General features: G+C 45.1%; 1 protein-coding gene across 1 annotated transcript in view; it reads left to right on the top strand.

Moving 5' to 3' along the window:
- The first annotated feature begins 3726 nt into the window (after positions 1-3726).
- Positions 3727-21057, top strand: part of EDRF1 (erythroid differentiation regulatory factor 1) — a 98650-nt gene continuing 81319 nt past the window's right edge. Inside the window, exons 1-7 of the mRNA XM_089669742.1 lie at positions 3727-5161; positions 5561-6079; positions 6656-6732; positions 6826-7017; positions 9482-9681; positions 11628-11694; positions 12542-12667. Of these exons, the coding sequence (XP_089525868.1) occupies positions 3727-5161; positions 5561-6079; positions 6656-6732; positions 6826-7017; positions 9482-9681; positions 11628-11694; positions 12542-12667 (2616 nt within the window). The remainder of the gene's footprint in view (positions 5162-5560; positions 6080-6655; positions 6733-6825; positions 7018-9481; positions 9682-11627; positions 11695-12541; positions 12668-21057) is intronic.

Below are 21057 nucleotides of genomic sequence, written 5' to 3'. Positions count from 1 at the left end.
CTGCTTTATTTCCAGGTGGGTTATACCTTGTTTTTTTCCCCAGGACAAATTGAACTTTCATTTGTGGTAAATGGTAGTATATGATCTGCTCATTTATTATCAAAGGAAAACTGGCACAAAATAGTACAAAAAAAGTATAAAAAAATGTAGCTGTATATTTCTTGCTATTACCGTGACCTACTGCCAAGGAGGAACCCAAAATAAATTCTCCTACTCCCGGAAATCGTATCGATACTACATATGTGTGTGTATGTTTGTAGTAGTAGAACCCAGGAACAATATTGTGCATTTTGCTTTTTATTATCCCAGCTAAAACACACTGACACCTAATTTAAAACAAAAAAAGTGGGGCGTGGTCTGCCGCGGCTGGATGATGGCCGCTTAGAGTGAGAGCTCCCGCCGGCCGGATCCCTCTACACCGCCTTACGGAGGAGCGGGGTGAGTGAGTGCTGTCTCACTATGGGGAAGTCGGACCGGACATCAGCCGGTGCCCGATCACGATCCCCACGGAGCCAGGGAATGCAGGGGCGGCATATACAGGAGCTCTTCCGCTCCCAGCAGCAGAGGGAAAGGCCGCAGTCATCTCCTTCTCCCTCTGCATCCCCTCGCCCCCTCCCTCTGCTGCCACTGATGTAACAGCTCCCTCCTGCTCTGCCTTGTCGGCTGCTCCGGACACAGTGCCACACCATGACATCCATCCTGCATCCCAATCCCTGTCCTTAAGGGATCTTCATGCAGTGGCAGCAGACATCAAGGCCACCCTGTCTGCCACGCTCACTAATGCCCTAGGAGATTTAAGGGAGGATATAAGGGCCATGGGCTCACGCATGGAGCAGGTGGAATCCACCTCCAGGCAAAACAAATCTGCCATTTTAGACATACACCAAAAATCAGTGAGGCACACTTCTACTATCAGAGAACTTTGCAGACATGTTGAGGATCTAGACAACCGTGGCCGCAGACATAACATTAGAATACGTGGTCTCCCAGAATCAGTGGAAACTAACGATATCCCCAATGCGGTAATGGCCATATTTAATGACCTCCTTGGTCGCCCTCCAGCAACCCCAATTGACATCGAACGTGTACACAGAGCGACCCGCCCTAGGAGGGGAGACGCAGACCCACCCAGGGATGTCATTTGTTGCCTTGTAAGTTTCCCGCTCAAAGAGGATATCCTCAGATGTGCTAGAGGCAGAAGGCATCTTTCATATGAAGGCGCAGACTTACAACTGTTTCAAGACTTATCCAGCATTACCCTACAACAACGCCGTGCATTACGTCCCCTTCTGGACATGCTCCGATCACGTAACATCACTTATAGATGGAGGTTCCCGTTCTGCCTCTCTGTACAAGCTAACGGACAATCATGCAACCTGAGATCCCCTGAAGAATTGCCATTGTTTTGTTCCTCCCTGGACATACCTTTGATTGACCTACCTGACTGGTACAGCTCCATAAGATTGCCACCAGTTCAGGGCCCGGGATCGGTGGACAGTGCTATGGATTGGCATGCTCAATCTAACCGTAGAGGTCGGATGCCTCCGACGACTCCTCCGAGACTCCCCACAGGGGGCGCAACAGCCATCCTCAGCCCGACGGCCTCTCCTGCACATAGGAAGCCGCGGCGCGAAATCTAATAGTCCGGAATCCACACACAGCAATACCTTTCCGGCGCATGTTTTCGCCAGGTTTCTATATTTTGCCAATTCCACGAACGCTTTCTTACAGTTTTGCCACGAAAGTTCCAGTTACCTCTTTGTGCACTGATCAATGCCTGTTGAACTTACACTTTGCGACACATACCTCTTCTCCACCAGGATGACATCCTCTGCTCTACAGAACTTACATACAGTTATGGCCCTGTATACACTTAAAGGGCCTCCTCACTTCTCCCTACATGATATGGGAACGGACATTGACCGTATGCAAACCGGTTTCACCCCCCACATTGGGGAACAGTTTTTTTTTTTGGATCCATCCAGGTCATCGCTCAAACACACTCAGCTTCCTTTGGCAGTCTCTCCGCCCCCCGCTGTTTCTTGACCTGCGCCTCTTCACAGCCTCCTGGGCCCTCTGACCATCCGTCTGCATTCTGGAAGACTTCCATCCTTCAGCTCCGTCCTTATGGTATTAAATGAGCTTCAATCTTACGTCCCTGAAGATGTCCTGCGGCCTGCAAGAGACTGCTCAGTATTACGCTGTTCGCTCCCCCTACACCTTGGACTGCCCGGCACATCTTGGTCCTTCGGATGACGCCTCTGCCTGATCTGTAATGTATTCTCTTTGTGGGATTGTGTCAGTGACCTAATTTCTCTCTTGGGGGGCGGTTTGAGGGGATATGGTTACTGTATGCTGGGATGGGCAGTAGCGTTATAGGGGTTGGTAGCGGCAATTACTGTACATGGAGTTTGGCTGTGTGGATGAGCATCGCCTCCCTCTGCCACTAGATAGTTCACCCGGATTTGAGTCCTCCTTTTTTCTCTCCGGGTTGTCCTTACCTACTACTTTGACTGACGAGGTTAACCTGAGGACTATCACGCCCTCGATTACCCTCGTACACATCCCCCTTTCGCCTCCTCGTCCCCTTTACTATGCTGAACTGGGAGAGGTGATGCCCGCCCCCCCTGCTACTCGGAGGATTCAGAGGTCATTTTGTTCTATGGGTGTGTGGGGTTTTTTTTTTTTTTTTTTTTTTTTTTTTTTTATATGTTCTTGTAGGTGTATGTGTACATGTATGTATATGTGTATATATATATATGCATATCAGCTAGCTCATTTCAGATTATAAGCTTGCATGCCTGGTTTTGATCCTAAGAAGCTTAGTCGTTCACCGGTGGTTGCTTAGGGGTTTCTGTGTGTTAAGCCTGTTATGACACGATTTCACATGTTTTGCTGTTGATGTCTAATTTTCCTTACGCCTTATGATACGGTTTGCCTGTAATATTTGTGAGGGCCCCTCACTACTCTACTCATATTGCTGAGTCCCTAACCGGTCTTGATCTCACACTAGTATAGGCTATCCTGGTTTGTAAGCGTCCGCGCACTTTTTCTACACATAGTGTACTGTTGCTCCTCGTTTTGCGACCCCCCCAGTCATATTGCGCCTATGCCCCTTCTCCCAGTTCTCACCCTTTGAGCGTTACGTTACATTTCTTTCCCCGCAGAGGACAGGTGGTCATTTTCTGGTTATTTAATCTATAGGACTCCCGACACTATTTGCACCCTTCGTACCCCGCATCCTTCCTTTTTCCCTCTACATCATTGCTCACAGAGGGATGCCGGCCGGCAATGGTTCACTTCCTAGTTCTACGTCGACTTTGACCCCCACACAGTGAGCTCAGTGAGCTTATACTGATTCCTCTATTCGGCTACGATTATTATATCTTTTCTGGTCTCTCTCCCTTTTTTTTTCTCGCGCTTCTCTCTTTTTCTTCCTGAACTTCCTTTCCCTTTTTTTTTTTTTTTTTTTCTCACGTGGAACAGCGGGTCTGTTCCCCAAGCCGTCTATTACCTACTTTCCTCTTTTTCCTTTTCTTGTTCTCATACGTCTGTTTTCTTTTTCTTTCTCCTTCTACTTCCCCCCCCCCCCCTTTTTTTTTTTTTTTTTTTTTTTTTTTTTTTTCCCCTTCTCCCCTCCTCCTTCCCCCCCCCTCCTGATCCGTAGTACACCGTTACATCTGACTTAGACGACACTAGATAGCAATCATGCTCTCTTCCACCTCAATGGCGGGTCATTTGTCTTTGAAAATCCTCTCACTAAATGTAAAGGGATTGAACACACCGGAAAAACGTTCCATGCTTCTCTCCTATTTACATAAACAGAAAGCAGATGTGGTCTTTCTGCAAGAGACGCACTTTCGACAAGACTCCATTCCCAAGTTATATAATTTCCACTTTCCTACGGTCCTCCATGCCACTAACCCTCTAGCTAAATCAAAGGGGGTGGCCATATTGTTCGCCAGGCACCTTCCGTTCCAAATAGCAGATTCCCTGGCGGACCCCGAAGGTAGATATTTGCTTATAAAGGGAGTCTTTGCCAACAGACCAATCACACTTGCTAACGTATATGCGCCCAATATTAAACAGGTCCCTTTTATGCGTTCACTTACCTCCACTTTAGCTGCTTTTCAATCAGGGATGCTGATATTGGGAGGTGATTTGAATGTACCTTTGAGCCCCCTGATAGATTCCTCTTCGGGATGTTCTTTTTTGCCTTACAAGGCTCTGAAGCAAATACGCATACAACTTCAGCTCTTGCAACTACACGACTCCTGGCGTATCCTCAACCCTACCGTCAAAGACTACACTTTTTTCTCTCCGCCACACAACAAATACTCTAGGATAGACTACTTTTTTCTGTCGCAATCAGATCTTCCATTCCTCCATGCTGCTACCATAGAACCGATGACTCTCTCAGATCACCATCCCATCACTATGTCTCTCCGGTTCCCCACTGCTCACTCACGCTCAACATATTGGCGTCTGGATGCTTCCCTTCTAGCGGACGCTGCTATTGAACAAGAGATCCGCTCTAAGTTGATTGAATATTTCTCTTTGAATAGCTCATCGGACACCTCTCCCCTCACGCAGTGGGAAGCTCATAAGTGTGTTATACGGGGTATCCTCATGGCTACTGCGTCGAGACGTAAGAGAGCCAAGCAGGAGCGCCTGAGACTCCTCACAGACAGGATTCACTCCTTGGAGAGAGCACATAAGCGGACTCTGGCTGCGTCGACCCTTGCAGACCTTACGAATACTCGCTCACAACTTCTTACGGAATTGGGTAAGGTTGTTAGGAAAAAATACATTCTTTCTCAAAAACTGTACTACGAATTCGCAAATAAGAGCGGGAAATTTCTAGCTAGAGCGCTTCGTGAGAAACGAGCCAGCATGACGGTACATAAAATCAGGGGCTCTGATGGCACCGAGGCTACATCTGACCCCGATATTGCCTCCCACTTTGAACGCTTCTATAGAGATTTATACAATCTTTCTCCGGAACGTCCCCCTATACATACAGACAGGTCCAGAACCTCCTTGATCTCCGAATTCCTTCGCCTTTACGGTCCTGCGGCCCTCTCCGAAGATCTGGTTCAGGCTATGGAAGGGGACCTGACCCTAACTGAGCTTCAGTCCGCGACAAAACAGATGAAACCGGGTAAGAGTCCGGGCCCTGATGGTTTTACAGTAGCTTACTATAAATCTTTCCTGGATATCCTGAGTGTCCCATTTCTTTTGGCTTTCAATACTCTCTCTCATCCTTCCCGATCGCAAAACCGCCTTTTGGAGGCTCACATCACAGTTATCCCTAAGAGTGGGAAAGATACCACACAGGTCTCTAATTACAGACCCATTTCCTTGCTGAATGTGGACATCAAGTTATTTGCGAAGATCATCGCTAATCGTCTTCTTCCCCTGCTCCCCTCCCTGATTGACCTAGACCAAGTGGGTTTTGTCCCTGGGAGAGAAGCAAGGGACAATACCATTAAGGCCCTTAACCTTAATCATTGGCTCCATAAGTCTAACTCTCCTGGTTTTTTTCTCTCCCTGGATGCAGAAAAGGCCTTCGATAGGATTGCGTGGGACTTCTTGAAGGCATCTCTAGTAGCACTGGGTTTAGGTGAGAAGATGCTTAACTTCATAATGGCCCTATACTCCGATCCGACAGCTCGAGTGAGGGTGAACGGTCATTTATCGAATTCCTTTCATCTAAGGAATGGCACACGGCAAGGATGCCCCCTCTCTCCGCTCCTGTTTGTCCTCTCCCTTGAACCTTTGCTACGGAAAATTCGCTCGAATTCCGATATCAAGGGGATTAGGGTAGCGGACAAAGACTACAAGCTCGCAGCCTACGCAGACGATATTCTCCTATTTCTTGCTGATCCTCACATCACCTTGCCCAACCTACTGAAGGATTTTGCCCTCTTCAGATTCTTATCGAATTTTAAAATTAACTTCTCCAAGTCGGCTGCCCTTAACATTACCCTGCCTGCTGAGCTTGTCTCCTCCTGTGAGCTCCAATTCCCATTCCATTGGGAAAAGGAATCCTTAACCTATCTCGGTATTCAGCTTACCCGTAATCTGGACGACCTCTATGTGAAAAATTTCCTTCCCGCTCTGCGCTCTCTGCAGGAAGACCTTAATAAATGGCATCGTCCTTCCTTCTCTTGGTTTGGAAGGGCAGCAATAATCAAAATGAATATACTTCCTCGCCTTCTATATCTCTTCCAAACATTGCCAATTCATTTACCCCTTGTCTTTTTTATATCGTGCAAAAGACTTTGCTCATCATTCCTTTGGCATCATAAGCGTCCGCGCATTGCTTTCTCCCAAATGACCCTTCCTAAGCTTAGAGGTGGAATTGGCTTCCCTGACCTTCACCGCTACTACTGGGCATGTCACCTTTCCCGGGTAGTTGATTGGCACGTTCACACTGCCTCCAAGGACTGGATATATATAGAAGATGCGTGCTCACCCTTACCCCTGGCATCGATTCCTTGGCTTCTGCCGCAGCACACGCCTCATACCCTTCTCACTCACCCTTTAGTGGGGCCTACCTTAAAAACTTTTCGCTTGGCTTGTAAATTTGCATCCATCTCCGAAACACCCAACCCGTTAACCTCTATTCGTCTCAATCCTGCTTTCCCTCCAGGAATGCACAAGGACTTCTTACTGAAATTTTGGCCGCATAAACAGATCTTGGTGAAACATTTTCTCCACAAAGGCAAGGTGAAAACACTCAGAGAACTGACTGAAAGTCTAGGTGTCCGCGATTTCCCTTTTTGGGTATATTTTCAGATTAGACACTATCTGCTTTCACAGAAACCCCCGTTCGACTGGGGCCGTTCTCTTACCCCTTTTGAAACTATCTGCGCTAAAGCTGAACCACGAAAGCACCTGATCTCGGAGATCTATCCCCTCCTACTGGAGAATCGGACTTATGACTCCCTCCCATCATGTCGAGCGTGGAATAGAGATCTTGAAACTAACCTATTGGACTTAGACTGGGACCGGGTATTTAAGCATTCTCATAAATGCTCCCTCAACGTCTCGACTCAGGAAAATGGCTACAAAATAGCCTCGAGATGGTACCGAACCCCTTGGAAAATTCATCGGTTCAACCCCGCTTTCCCCAACAGTTGTTGGAGATGTGGGACCTCAGATGGATCATTCCTTCACATCTGGTGGTCTTGCTCTGTTCTGCAACCGTTTTGGCAAGAAGTACACAGGCTAGTGGTGTCTGTAACTACCTTGCCTGTGGATTTCTCTCCGGCTCAATTCCTCCTTCATCACTCTTCCCTTTCCGGGGGGCAGTATTTCAAATCCTTAGCTATGCACATGATCAATGCAGCCAGACTCTGCATCCCTGTTCTGTGGGGTTCCACACGCCCTCCTTCTATACGCGATTGGCTCACCCGAGTGGGTAAAACGGCAGTTATGGAAGAACTGATTGCGACTGCACTTGATACCCCTACGAAATTTTCCCACACTTGGGCCTGTTGGACTCATTTCCTGACCACCCCTGCATATCAGTCTCTTATGGACCAACCTGTTTGACTTGACTTAGGTTCCCTACTGTTGTAACTCAGTTGTATTTGACCCGATGGTGGTCAACATACTCCTCCTCCTTCGTGTACATCCCACATTTATTTGCAACTAATGTTAATTTAGACTTCTACCGCACCTGATATGACCCGTATTGATGATCCAATAATTTTTTGCAGTCACCCCCTCCCTCACTCCCTTCTACCCATATGTTTCCCTCCCCCCCCCCCCCCCCTTTTTTTTTTTTTTTTTTTTTTTTCTTCTCTTCCCCTTTTCTTTCTCTTTCTTTCCTTCGCGCTTCTCTCCTTCCTCTTTTTTTTCTCCTCTCTTATGCTTGTACAAGCTCCAGATAATTATTCCGCAGAGCATTAGGCATGATGTCAACATCTTATCTCCTTTCCCATTAGCGATTTCCATGACTATCTACTCCCATATACGCTCTCCGCCACCTCCACTATCTCAAACCTGTAGTTTGGACTTCTGCTTAGATATTGTACGCACCTTCCTTTCCTCCATAGCACCATACTTTGAGACATTACTGTAGAATGCCTGGTGCCTTCTTGCTCTATTCGTTTGACAAGCACACTGGAATATTGCAGGCACAACCTTGTCGTGGTTTTACTCATCCAATTTGTTCATTTCTGCTTTGGATTTCATGCTCTTCTGTATGATATATGTTTTGCCACATGACCTATGTTCAACCCGTTTGAAATTTTATTCTGTCTTGTATCAATCTGTGTGTTTTGTTTTCAATAAACACCTCTTTTTTGGAAAAAAAAAAAAAAACAAAAAAAGTTTTTTTTTTTTTTTTTTATTTATTAATCTGATCTAAAACACACTGACTCTGATCATTGACTTCAACCTTTGGCTCCGACCTTGACCATTGACTCTAACCTAGATCAAACCGTGATCTAGCTGTTTGTTCTTAATCTTTTTATTAATAATTTTATTATATATATATATATATATATAAAATATTTTTTTGTTTTTTCCTTATTTTTTTCACACACTTTTCTGTTTACACTTTTCTCCTACAGTAAGGAGAGAAGATATAATGTATCTTGTATGTATACAATGTATGTTTTTCTCCATTCAAGAAGAGAACACAGTGGAGGGCTGAACAGCAACTGATCACTATGATAGCCAAGTGAAGGCAATCACAGTGATTTGGAAGCAGGTCTGCTAGTACCTGATTGTTAATATGGGACCTGGGCTCTCAGTAAAAGCCTAGTCTCTGTGCTGGGAGTGGGAGAGATACATGTGGCCTCATAGGATTATGACCCACTTCTGTGATATAAAACACTATAGAAGGTTCATATTATTGGGTCAGTGAGGATAGGAGTGAGCACAGATTAATTATTATCATTGTTAGTCTCTGCTCACTCCAGTAATGTCTTCAGTGACCCAGTAGGATGAATAGGATAGTGTGGAGAGGCATTAGAGCATCTGTTCAGGTTTTTATTGCCTTTCTATTTGTTCTGATGACTAATATTACTGAAACTGAAAGAAGATTGCAAGTTTTGGGGTTGTCACCAGTAGAGGATTAGAGGTGAAATCTTTCAATGGGGACACTAGTTCTGGTGACTACCAGGGATTTCCTCACTTTGGAGAGATTTCCTGTCACTTCCTGTTGTGGCTATGGGACTGAAAGTGAATGGAAGGGATGGGCTATGATGCAAGGGTGCATGGGGCTGGGATGTCTGAATCTGGAGGAGGCACCTGGATGAAGAGGACCAAGATAGTGGCACATCTGCTGTCACGCCTGCAATGGCAGCACAATGCTGGATCCGCTGGGAAGACGTGTATGGTTTTTTAAGAGCATCCATCATGGGATGGAGTAGAGTTCCTCTTTAATCCTTCATCTGATATAAAAGGCCTTGAAGTGTTTCCACTGTATATTCAGGCTAAAAGTGAAACAACATATTTGTTTTAGGATTCCTTGCCCTCCTTAGGAGGAAAAGAGGTGAAGAGTCGCGCTGTAGTGAAATATTCCTCCGCCCCACCAGCCACAGCATTCGCTCGGCTTCAGGAGAAGACTGACTTAAAGTTACCCCCTGCTAATTGGCTGCGGGAGAATGCCAAGCTTGGGCCTACCAGTCTGGGAAGTGGAAAGAAAAGCAAGCCATTCTCAAGGTAGGATTTCATATTCTGACCAGTGATTTTGTGGGGGTTACTGGGACGCACTGTGTATCATATTATTTCCTCACCTAAAGCTGCCCATACATGGCTCACATTTGGGCCAATTCCTGCTGAACTGTGGGTTGCACTTTCAGCACCACCAGAAGTCAGTGGGGAAAGCCAGGTAGAAATTGTTGGCTGGGCAGTGGCTGCATCCAGTCAGATTTAGTTACTGTTTGCACATTCAGTGCAATAGCTGGCAGAGAAGATTCCTTCATTCATACTTGTGGAATGGAGGAATCCATTGTATTTCTTTCATTCAGTCCATGGACTGAATAGGTTAAATCTTTGTGTGTAAGGCTTCAGTAGTTTTAAAGCTGACCTGCCAACGGTATGATAGAAATCACTTGTGTATGATGTAGTACTTGGGGCTCCTGTACACTGCCGCTGATAAACTCACGTTCAGGAGCTTTTCTGCGTGTTTTTTTTTTTCCTTTTCGCAGCCCCTGAACTCTCCCTAATGTTTTCCTATGTGTCCATGTACACAGTTTACAGTCGTTTTTTTTGAACGCACCAAACTTGCGTTCAGGAGTAGATTTTATCAGCATTTCAAAGGCTTATAAACGCGGTTTGTGTTTAGAAGCATTTTTTAACTGTTCCATGTCCAGATGCTGTCCAGAGCCTTTTTTCATCATCAGAAATGCATGCGAAGCATTTTCCAGGTACTCAAATGGACCCGGTATACCAGCGCAGTCAGTTCCAGGTTTCGCGTGAAGGAAAAAATGGTAGAACGCGCTGCATTATGCTCATGATGGGATCCATAGTGACTACAACCAGAAAAGACAGCTAATCTCAACGCATACTGCTCTCTCTGCTTCTGCTCTCTCTGCTTCTGCTCTCTCTCTTCCTCTCAAATAGTTGTTTGTTTGTTTTTTCACTGTTTTGCAGTGCATTCTGGGCATTTGGGAAGGTCTCCTGAGGTTATCTTTAAAAAACGCTTCTAAACACAAACGTGGTATGCGAACACAGCTAAACAGATGTTTTTTAACCTACGTTTTCCAGCAGTCCGTTTCCATCGTTCAAAAGTGTTTTCCAAACGTCCCGTGTACATGGAGCCTTACAGCAGGCATTCGGTGGCTGTTCTTATGCCTAGGCCTGCTTCTGCATTCATTGCACATGGTCTCTGTGGGGCTGCTTTTCCTGTTCCTAGACCTCTCGACATGTTGTTACTGTTGTAATGCCACATTTACACATGAGGCTAACATTGCCATACCTCTGAAAAGTGGTCCAGGGTGGGAGGAGGCAATATGCTGCCTCATCACTGCTTATATGAACCCCGCATATTATATTTTACTGCACCTGCTTGCACTACATGAGGTTGCAGTATAGCCCCATTTGCTTGAATTCACTGGCGGTTTTGCCCCCTGAACATGGCCGAGGGTATATATTTTTTTTTTTTCTTGCAGCATTTGTACACACCCCATCTGGCTGCCATTGTAGCTTTAAGGGGCAGTTGAAAAGCATTAACAGGCATTTGAGATGGGCTTTTATTACAGCCTCCTTCCCCAAATGCAGGTGCAGACAAGCCCTAATTCAGCAATCAAAATTAGGAGTGTGGAGGGGATATGCCCATCACACTCCTTATAGGGCCTGTGAAGCTACATTGAGGGAGGGGGCCTAGATGCTGTTATATGAGGGAATGCTCTGATGTCAGGATTTATATGCTAAAATTACTTTTATTTCTCTGTTTTATTTATTTTCACTGCTTTCTGGTTTACTGGTTTCTTTACAAGGATTGCAATGTACACTTTTCCACTTACTGCATGTAATTGTAGAAAACATTCAGCTTGTGATATGTGATCCATATTAAAGTACACAAAAACGTTTAATTCTGGTACTATTTTCCAGTGCCAAGTTTCTGTTCTGTTCTATCTGATTGTATGTGTTTGACTTTCTTACAGCTTTGGCATGGCCTATGATTTCATAGACTCTGTGGGGAAGGAGGTGGATGTGGTGTCTGATTCGGAGGTAACCTTTTTTTTCTTTTTAAATCCAGAGCATTATATACATGTTTTAGCCTTATAAAGCACTGCCGCCGTGCCCATGCAGGACAAAGGGACAGGGCCTCTGCTTTGCCCCCACCCTCCGCCTCCCTTATACTTACCTTTCCTAACCTACTTTGTCTTTCACCTTTATCATAGCCAGAAAAACTACATAGTGCTGCTGGGTATGGGGGAGCATGTGACCTACTTCCCTGCGACACTGCTCTGGTCTAACAGCCAGTCGCTTCAGCCAGTCACTGCCTCATGCCCAAGGAAGTGACGTCATTGCTCTCCTGGTTTGCAGACACTGCTGATTTCAGTGCTAACTTTCCACAGGATTTTGAAGTGTGGAAATTGTGTGCCTATTCAGCCAAAAGAGCAATTGTGAGGTCAGGTAATAATGTTTGATGAGATGACCTGACCTGACCTGCACTCAGCGTCCCAATTCATCTGGACAGTGTTCGATGGGGACACACCATGAGTTTATACAGCTGGCTGTGTGCAATGACACTGTCTTACTGGAACACACAGGGCCTTCCCTAAACAGTTTCCAAATGGATGGAAGCACAAAACTGTCAAAAATGTATTTGTATGCTGCAGTGTTAACACGGCTGTTCAATGGAAACACCTAAACTATTGGATTCATTATTTGAATTATTTGGTGGGTTGTCCACATACAACTCTACTCTACTAGAGCTGTACTATCTTACAATTGTGAAAACTGATTTGATTAGCATAGCTAAAGATCCATTATAGTGTTGAATGTTATATTTTTCTATATACACTCATGTGTTTTTTGTTTTTTTTTTGGTTTTTTTTTAATTCCTTCCCAGAACATAAAGAAACTCTTAAAGATTCCATACAGTAAGTCGCATGTCAGCATGGCCGTTCACCGCATTGGACGCACCCTACTTCTGGATGAGCTAGACATTCAGGAGCTTTTCATGAGGTCCTCTCAGGTGAGGGCATGTAGCACCCTTTTTTATATAAAGTTTGCCAGATTGTTTCAGTATTGTTATTCAGTTGCTATTTTTCTTTATCGTACATCACAGGGCACAGAGCAGGCTAACTATGACTATGTGGGTTATAGGCCACCTATAGGTGAATGGGCATTGGCCGACCAATCAGTGGTGAGGTCCTCCCCTATATAACCCTTCTCACACAGGAAGTACTTCAGTTTTTTTCGCCATTGTCTGTAAGGTGGATGGTCACAGAAAGTGTTGCTGTGCTCTTGGAGTATACCTGAAGGTCATTGGCCACTCAGTCAAGAGCCGCTCCTTGGTGGCTCCTAGGGTCAGCATTTGCGTTGTGTGGTTTGTTTCGTGTTTTTTTTTTTTTTTACTATTGGAGCATCTACCTCGGCATATGTAACCAAGGATGATCTTGCTTCAGCCTTAGCGGGGATAGAAGATATGACCGCTGGGATGATTGCATCAGTTTCTTGGGACTAAGAAGCGGGATAGATCCCTGTTACTAAAACCACCAATCCTGGAACAGGAATTGGTGGAGCCTGAGGATGAGGAAGAACTGGAGGAAGGTCAGGCAGTAGAATCTCTGTCTGAGGAGTCACAGCCTGAGGAGAAGTAGGAGATCTTTGCCTCCCGTCTCAGAGTTTTTAGTGCAGGACCTCACTGTTCTGGTATGGTCTGGATTCAGGCTACCTCTGATAGAACCCTCTGAGGTTACGTATTCTTTTCTCAGCTCTTTGAAGCCTGTACAGAGTACTCGGGCATCTTCTGGAGCAAATGATCTATGTCGGCTGGGATCACCGAGACAGGGTTTTTGTTCCACCAAAGAGGTTTTCTCTTTTCTATCTCATGAAAGAAAAGTTTAAGAAATGGGGGTTTGCCTGTAGTGGATGCAGCGGTTTCATCCCTTAATAGATAGTTACATAGTTAGTCTGGCTGAAAAAAGATAAAAGTCCATCCAGTTCAACCAATAAATCTTTAATATGTCCTGTGGATAATGTCCAGGTTTTGAAGGGTCCAGCAGATAAGAAACTGGAATCTCACCTTAAAGCAGAGTTCCAGGTAAATTAAAAAAAATAAAAGTCAACAGCTAAAAAACTGTAGCTGCTGACTTTTGACATACAGACACTTATCTGTCCCTCAGTCCAGTGGCGTCCTCACTATGGCTGGTTTCACCGGCCATTTTTTCTCCCCGGTGCTGGCTTCTTCAGTGTGGGCACCCGGCTGTGACAGCTTGCGGCAAGTAGCGCTGCGCTTTGTGAATGGTCCCATAGTCTTCTGAGACCTGTCACGTGTCTCAGAAGACTACGGGGAGGGAGGAGGGCAACTTCCACTTCCAATTGTCTTAAGCCAGGGGTGTCAAACTGTGGCCCTCCAGCTGTTGCAGAACTACAAATAACATGAGGCATTGCAGGACTGACAGCTGAAAACATGACTCCTAAATGTAGAGACATGATGGGGTTTGTAGTTTCTCAACAGCTGGAGGGCTGTAGTTTGACACCTGTGCCTTAGGTGATCATAGCGGAAGTGAGATCGGGTACCTGTCAATTTCGGGTACCCGCTCCCCAAAGGTGCCAATCCTTAATGGGGAGAGGGGGATAAAGCCGTAAAGCAGAATTTCCCCTTTTGGGTAGAGCTCCGCTTTAAGGCCGCCTCCTCATTGGCAGGTTGATGCTCTTAAAGATTTAATTCAGCAAATTTCTTGCTTGGCCCTCCTGTCAGTGCATATGTGCAGGGCTTTGTGGCTGAAGAGTTGGTCGGCAGAATTGCCATGCAAAAAATTGTTGGCAGGTTTTACTTTTCATAGTTTGGGGAAAATTTGGACAAATATATCCAAAAGATTTCAGGGGGAAAGAGTTCTCTGCTACCCCTTAAAAGGAAATCCAAATGCCCTTCTTTTTAAGGTGTCAGGGCCTGGGCTTTGGTTGCTGGCCCCTCATCTACCAGGTAGTCGTTTTGGCACACACATGTCCCAGCCTCCAGAGGTAGATCTCAGAATCAAAACCCAAGGAGGCCCTGGGTGCAAAAGTCATTCAAGACAGATCCCAAGGCTGCCTCTTTATGAAGGGTGGAAGGAACGCTTTTGAATTTTATGGCTGCATGAAGGACTCTAATCCAAGACAAATGGGTCATTTCCACAATTTCACTGGGGCACAGACTAGAACTTCAGGTCTTTCCTCCTCGCCAGTTTCTAAAATTGAATGTACCTATAAATCCAGAGAAAAGAAGAGCTTTATTTCAGGCACTCTATTGCTGATTGTCTCAGGGAGAGATCAGAGGTTACAGCGGACAAAAGGTTTCAGGGGTTTTATTCAACCCTGTTTACAGTCCCAAAACCAAATGGGGATGTAAGGCCTATTTTGGACCTCAAGGGGTTCAATAAGTTTCTAAATGTCCGGTCTTCGTATGGAACTGGTTCGGTTAGTAGTGGCCTCGGCACAGGAAGGAGATTTTTCTGTTAAATTTTATTGTGAAACGAGGTAACATGAACATGTGATCAGCAATATTGTACAGTAGACTTAGGCAGGTACAGCGGGTAAGATAGGCAATTTAAGCAGAAACAACCATCAAGCTGGTAAAGCTAAATTAGAAGGGTAGCAAACAATGTCAAGCTATGAGAGGGCTAACAAGCTTCAGAAAGAATGGTAGCTAGATGTTGTACCCTGGGTTTATCATGAATAACGATATAGAAATATCAGAAAAAACATTGCAAGTTAGTAAAAAACTGGAAACCATGGCATCAAGTGGTTACTTGCACCTAGGGTGGGCTGAAAGGGAAGGTGATAATGGCCAGGGTCCTGGAGTGTAACCTAAAGTAGAAGCTGTAGTAAAGGATCGCATTCGAACTGAAAGACATGTCAGGGGTAGGTAGGAAAAAGGGAGGGGGGAGGAGGAGGGGTTGACTGTGGGAAGAGAAGTAAGAAAGAAGTAAGTAAGCAGGGGGAGGGTGAGAGGAGGAAGGGGGGAAAATCAATAGTGTAAAGATGAAGGGGGGGGGGGGGGAGAGTAAGACCATCCCTGGGGTAGACTAGGTCAACCGAGAGATATAGTCTGAACCCTGTGTATTTATGAGATTTTTAAAGGACTATGGAAGTAAGGGGGTAAGAAGTGGGTTACCCATGGGTTCCAGAGGGCTTCAAACTTAGGTATCCTGTCTTGCAGGGTGGCTTCAATTTTGGCGTGGATCATGGCTTGCGTGACATGGTTTTGCACAGCCAAAGTGCTGCTTGAGGGAGTTTTCCATGCTTTTGAAATGGTCTGTTTAGCTGCTGTGGTTATTTGGAGGAATAATTTGAATTGTCTGCGGGTAACGTTTAGAGGTTTCCAATTCAGGAGTGCCACTGCAGGATCTGGTGGGATTAGAGTGTCAAACAATTTAGAGAGGACCAGAAATATTTCGGCCCAAAATATACATACTACAAGGTTCAAGGAGCTGGCTGTATAGGTTTGAGAAAAGGCCTCTTCTATGGGGGTCCTATTTACAGGTTCGTTCAAAATAAGAAAGGTGAGGGATGAAAGGATCTGAGGGAAGTATAAATGAAAGGAAGTGTTTTATCTGAAGGTAGCGAAAAAGTTCTGAAGAGGGTAGGTTTTGCGTAGGGACTGAAAGGATGTTATCTTGGAAGAAGATAAAAATTTGGAAGAGGATAAAAAAAGACCAGGCTGAAAAGGATGAAGGGGAAGATCAAGCAGGGTTGAGAAAGAAGGAGAGCATAGGGTTATGTGGGGACTGGAAGAGGTAGCGTGCCTTAGGTCTGTCTCACATAGAAAGATAGTGATGAGAGATGGGACTGAGATTGCGGTGGTGAGATGGGTCTAGCCATAAAAGGTTAGCTACCGACAGAGGGTAACAATCTACGGATTCTAATGACTCTCATAAGGGTGTTTCTTTAGTGGTGTGGTATTGGGGGAGCTGAAGTAAATGAGCTGCATGATAGGCTTGGAAATTGGGTAAGCCTTTCAACTTATGGGAGAAGAGTATGTTCTTAGGGAGACAGGGTTTTAATGAATTCCAGACGTAGGTAAAAACTCGACGTTGTAAGATGCGGAGGAAGTATTCAGGAACTGAAATGGGAAGAACCCAAAATATTTTTGGTAAAATAGTAATTTTGACAACCGTGATACGTCCCAACCAGGATCTAGGTAATGGAGACAATTTGTTCATAGGTGAGGTGGGAAAGCATGGGCGGGTAGTTTGCACTGTATAGGTCTAGGTCCTTTGGGTTAGCTGTGAATTGATCCCTAGAAAAGTGATAAAGTGGGAGGACCAGGAGAAGGGCAATACAGTTTGTAGTTGGTCTTGGAGAGAGAGTGGGAGGGATATGTTCAGAGCAATGGATTTGTGAGGGTTGACTTTTAAGCCTGAGATGCGGCTGAAATGGCCTAGTAATTGTAGGAAATTTTTGGCTAATATCAGGGGAGAAGTCATGAAGAGCAAGGCATCATCTGCAAAAAGGTAGAGTTTATGATGGATTCCCCCTATTTCAATACCTTTTTTTAATATTAGGATCAGATTGAATTAGGATAGCTATGCTAAGGCAAAGAGTAGAGGTGATAGGGGGTACCCTTGACGAGTGCCTCTGTGGATTGGGAATAAGTCCGATCTGAATCCGGCGTAATGGATGTATGCTCCGTGGTCAGTATAGAGTGAGGCGATCCATCTTGAGAAGTGTGAACCAAAGCCTCATTTGCATAAGACAAAGTAGAGGTAGGGCTAGGAAACCATGTCAAAGGCTTTGCGGATGTCAAGAGATAATAGATGGGGATTTGGCGGGTTCGAGCAGCTTGGGCTAGAAGAGTCGCACAACGTATGTTGTCGCCTGCTTGACGAGAGGGTATAAACCCTACTTGGTCCCTATGAATTAGGGAGCTGATAATTACATTCAGGCGACTGGAGAGGATTTTTACCAGAATTTTGATGTCGAGATTGAGGACAGATATAGGTCGCAAATTGGACCAACATGAGTGGTCAGCTTGGGGATCATGGAGATGGAAGCAGTCAAGGAGTTAGGGCGGAAGGGGTGGCCATCTAGAAGTGAGTTTAAGGTGGAGGTTATAATGGGGGTTGGAAGATCCAAAAAATTTTTGTAATAGGTGGCCGAAAGTCCATCTGGGCCGGGATGTTAGGCTTAAGGGTTTAATAGCTGTCAGAATTTCTGTGGGCATGACAGGTTTGTTCAAGTTGGTGGTCTGAGAAGCCAAAACCGTAGGAAGTTTGATGTTGGAGAAAAGAGATTCGGCTTTTGTTAGGTCTAGAGTGTGGGAGTCCTAGTAAAGACTGGATCATTTATGATGAAATTCATGAAGAATTTTGAGGGGGTTACTAGAGTAGGTATTTCTAGAGAGTTTCAGGTGTAATAGTCTATGCGCGTGGCAGATTTTGTGAAGGGTGAGAGCCAGGAGCGTGTCTGGCTTGTTGGCTTTCGTGTAGAACTTATGTTCTGCGTAGGACTTTTCTTCTGATTCATTAAGGAACAGGTCCAATTCCAAGCGGGCATTGTCAAAATCTTGTCTAGAGGTGGGGGTCGGGTGTGATTTGGAAAGCTAGAGAGGCATTTTGAAAGGTTTCTTCAAGACGTTTATGTTCTAGTTTCTTTTTCCTTTCGTATGTAGGAGGCTTGGCTAATGCATACCCCCCTTATGACAGGCTTATGAGCCTCCTAGAGTGTTAGAGGGGATATATCATCCGTGGTGTTGAGAGAGATGTAGTCCTTGAGGGCCTGTTGTAGGACTAGGCGATGTTCCGGGTGTGCTAGAATAGTGTCATTGATGTACCAGGAGGTGTGGTTAGGAGAGGGGACCAGGGAGGAGAGAGTGGTGAGAACCGCATTGTGGTTGGACCAGGAGATAGGAAGTATAGTTTATGAGAGGAGAATTGGGGAAGAACCAACTGTGAGGAAAATGTGATCAATCCGGGATAATAATTTGTGTGGATATGAACAGTGAGTGTATTGGGGTCATGCTGGATTGCATTCACGCCAGGATTCGATCGGGAATATTGATTCAGAAGTTGTTGAAAATGTAATTTGTTAGGGGAAGTTGAGATTGGGGGTGGAGATTTATCTAAATACAAGTATAGGACTTTGGTTAGAATCCCCACAAATTAAGAGTTCCTTTTCTTATGGGCATCTATTGTATTTAGTAAGTGGGAGAGGAAGGGGGGTAGGGTCCTTGTTAGGGGCAAAGGATACTACAGTAATCTCCCTATCGAGAAGCTTGCCTGTCAGAATTAAGTAGCGGTCTTCTGGGTTTTTGATCTCCGACAGGAGGGTAAAGGATGTAGATCGGTGGAAGCCTATAAGTTCCCCTCTACATTTAGAAGAATACAGAGGCTGTGTAGATTTGGGGAAAGGAGGAGTTAAAGAATTTAGGGGTAGAGAGGGTAGAGAATTGTGTTTCATGTAAACTTATAACATGGGCTTTAATGGAAGACAATGTGCTGAAGGCTTTGGTGTGCTTGTTTGGGGAGTTAAGCCCTTGAACATTTAGTGTGAGGGGGAGCCATAATGATGTGGTATAGAGAAGATAGAGATGCATTCTCTCTGATGATAAGCAGTATACCCTGGGGATAAGAGGAGAGGGAAACAAACAGAGAAGAAGGAAAGGAGAGTGGAGTAGAGGGAGTGGTGAAGAAGGGAGTTGGGTGAGATGGGGGGGGGGGGGGGAGTATATATGGCACCCTATGGATGGAGAGTATGCTTCCTATCCAAAGGGCTGTAAGTAGTCCATAGAGTATCCACAGAGGGACAGTCTGGAACATAGTGGGGGCAGCAGTGGACAACCTCAAGGGTCGCCATGGCCAGCAAATGGGTAGTTCATTCATTTGGATGGTGATCTCAGGTAACCCAGCGTAGTATAAGGCATTATTGGCGAAGATGAGGGAGGAGGATGGGCAGAGGTAGGTTATGTGAAGGAACAAAATCTGGGGGGGAAAGCGGTGTGGAGCATATGGTTGGTTGAAGGGGAAACATCAGTCCGGCTATTAGGTTAAGGGGCTTTTTTGGCTAATTTGGTGGGGAATCACGTTGTTCTAGAAATTAGGGTTGGTTGGGTGCAAGTAAACGTACCAGGCAGCCCATAGGCAGAAAACAAGCATGTACTATAATCGTAAACCAGAACAAGACTGATATCCTGTCGATAACACGTGGTCAGAAAAATGAATAGGTAACACAGGGGTCTGTATGAATACCAGAAGTCACAATCTGGACTGTGAAAGAAAGGAGGAGAGCTCACCAGTTCTCAAGGAGAAACTGAGGTGAGAAAATAGGGCTATGTCGCTAGGGAGCAATAGAGAGGCGATACTTCTGGGATTCATAAAGAACTCCGGACTTGGAGGAAAGAATATGCAGGGGTACGGGGGAGGGATGGGGGGTTATAAAAGGATAGATTACTCAGAGACTTTATTGCAGGTGAGAAAAAGGTTCCCATGAATCGGGGTGCTCCTGAGTCGGTGGGAGTGGGAATCCAAGTGTGGAGGAACTGGGGGAGTCCCAGATTAATTTTATAATGGTTAATGAGAAGCTAACGACCATGTTGTTGGACACCCATCCAAAGTTTCTGCAGATCTGGCGCCCCTGGACTGATGTGGCCCAACTGTCTAGATTCGACCAGACCCTTCTGTCGATATAAGACTCTTCTGGCGCGATCCCCTGGAGCCCTTTCTTTGTCTTTACTTTCCTTGTTTCTCCCTTATTTTCTTTTTTCTTTTCCTCTTTCCCCTGTTCTGTTAGTTCTCATGATATTTGCACTGATTTTAATACTCCTAGAGAATCATACCTGCAATATTTTATATACCTGTCAGACTTTCTCGAGAGTCCTAGGTGTAGAGTACTGATGTGCGTCCAGTGAGGCTCCGTGCTCAGTTTTTCCTACCCTCTGTATTTGATTTTTGTGATTATCTTTGACCTTCGCCTACTAGCTCATTGGTCATTATTTGTTTGCTATTAACGCACTTTATAAGGTTTCATTCCATCTCTTTATGTGTTGTGATTATGTACTCAGTTTCTCTTTGTCAATACCTCAGTGCATTTGTTATGTCTCTCATCAGAAGAACATTATGTCTTGGTCTTTTGTGTCAGTGATCTTGCTTTTGACTGTTCCTTTGATGTTGTGTTGTCTATAATAAAATCTGTTGTAAAAGAAACCCAGATCCTGAAGGATAGGGGGTTGTTGAATTCTGTCATCCCTATCATGTTAGGTGCTAAAAAGGTAGTTTCTAGGAACATTTTATTACAGAACCTGGAAGGCTTACATTTCCTGGTGTGAGGTTCACAGGTGACACCCACAAAAGTATGTGATTAGTAGGATCCTGTTGTTTCTTGAAACAGGCTTGCAGAAGAAATTAGCTGTTGGTACCATTAAGGGCCAGGTTTCAGCATTAG

The sequence above is a fragment of the Staurois parvus genome, unplaced genomic scaffold (genome assembly GCF_062004578.1).
Source record: "Staurois parvus isolate SC_StPar_1 unplaced genomic scaffold, SC_StPar_1.0 ptg000009l, whole genome shotgun sequence".
Lineage (NCBI taxonomy): Eukaryota > Metazoa > Chordata > Amphibia > Anura > Ranidae > Staurois > Staurois parvus.
Note: the sequence above shows the minus strand (reverse complement) of the source record. Positions and strands in the feature narration are given on the sequence as shown.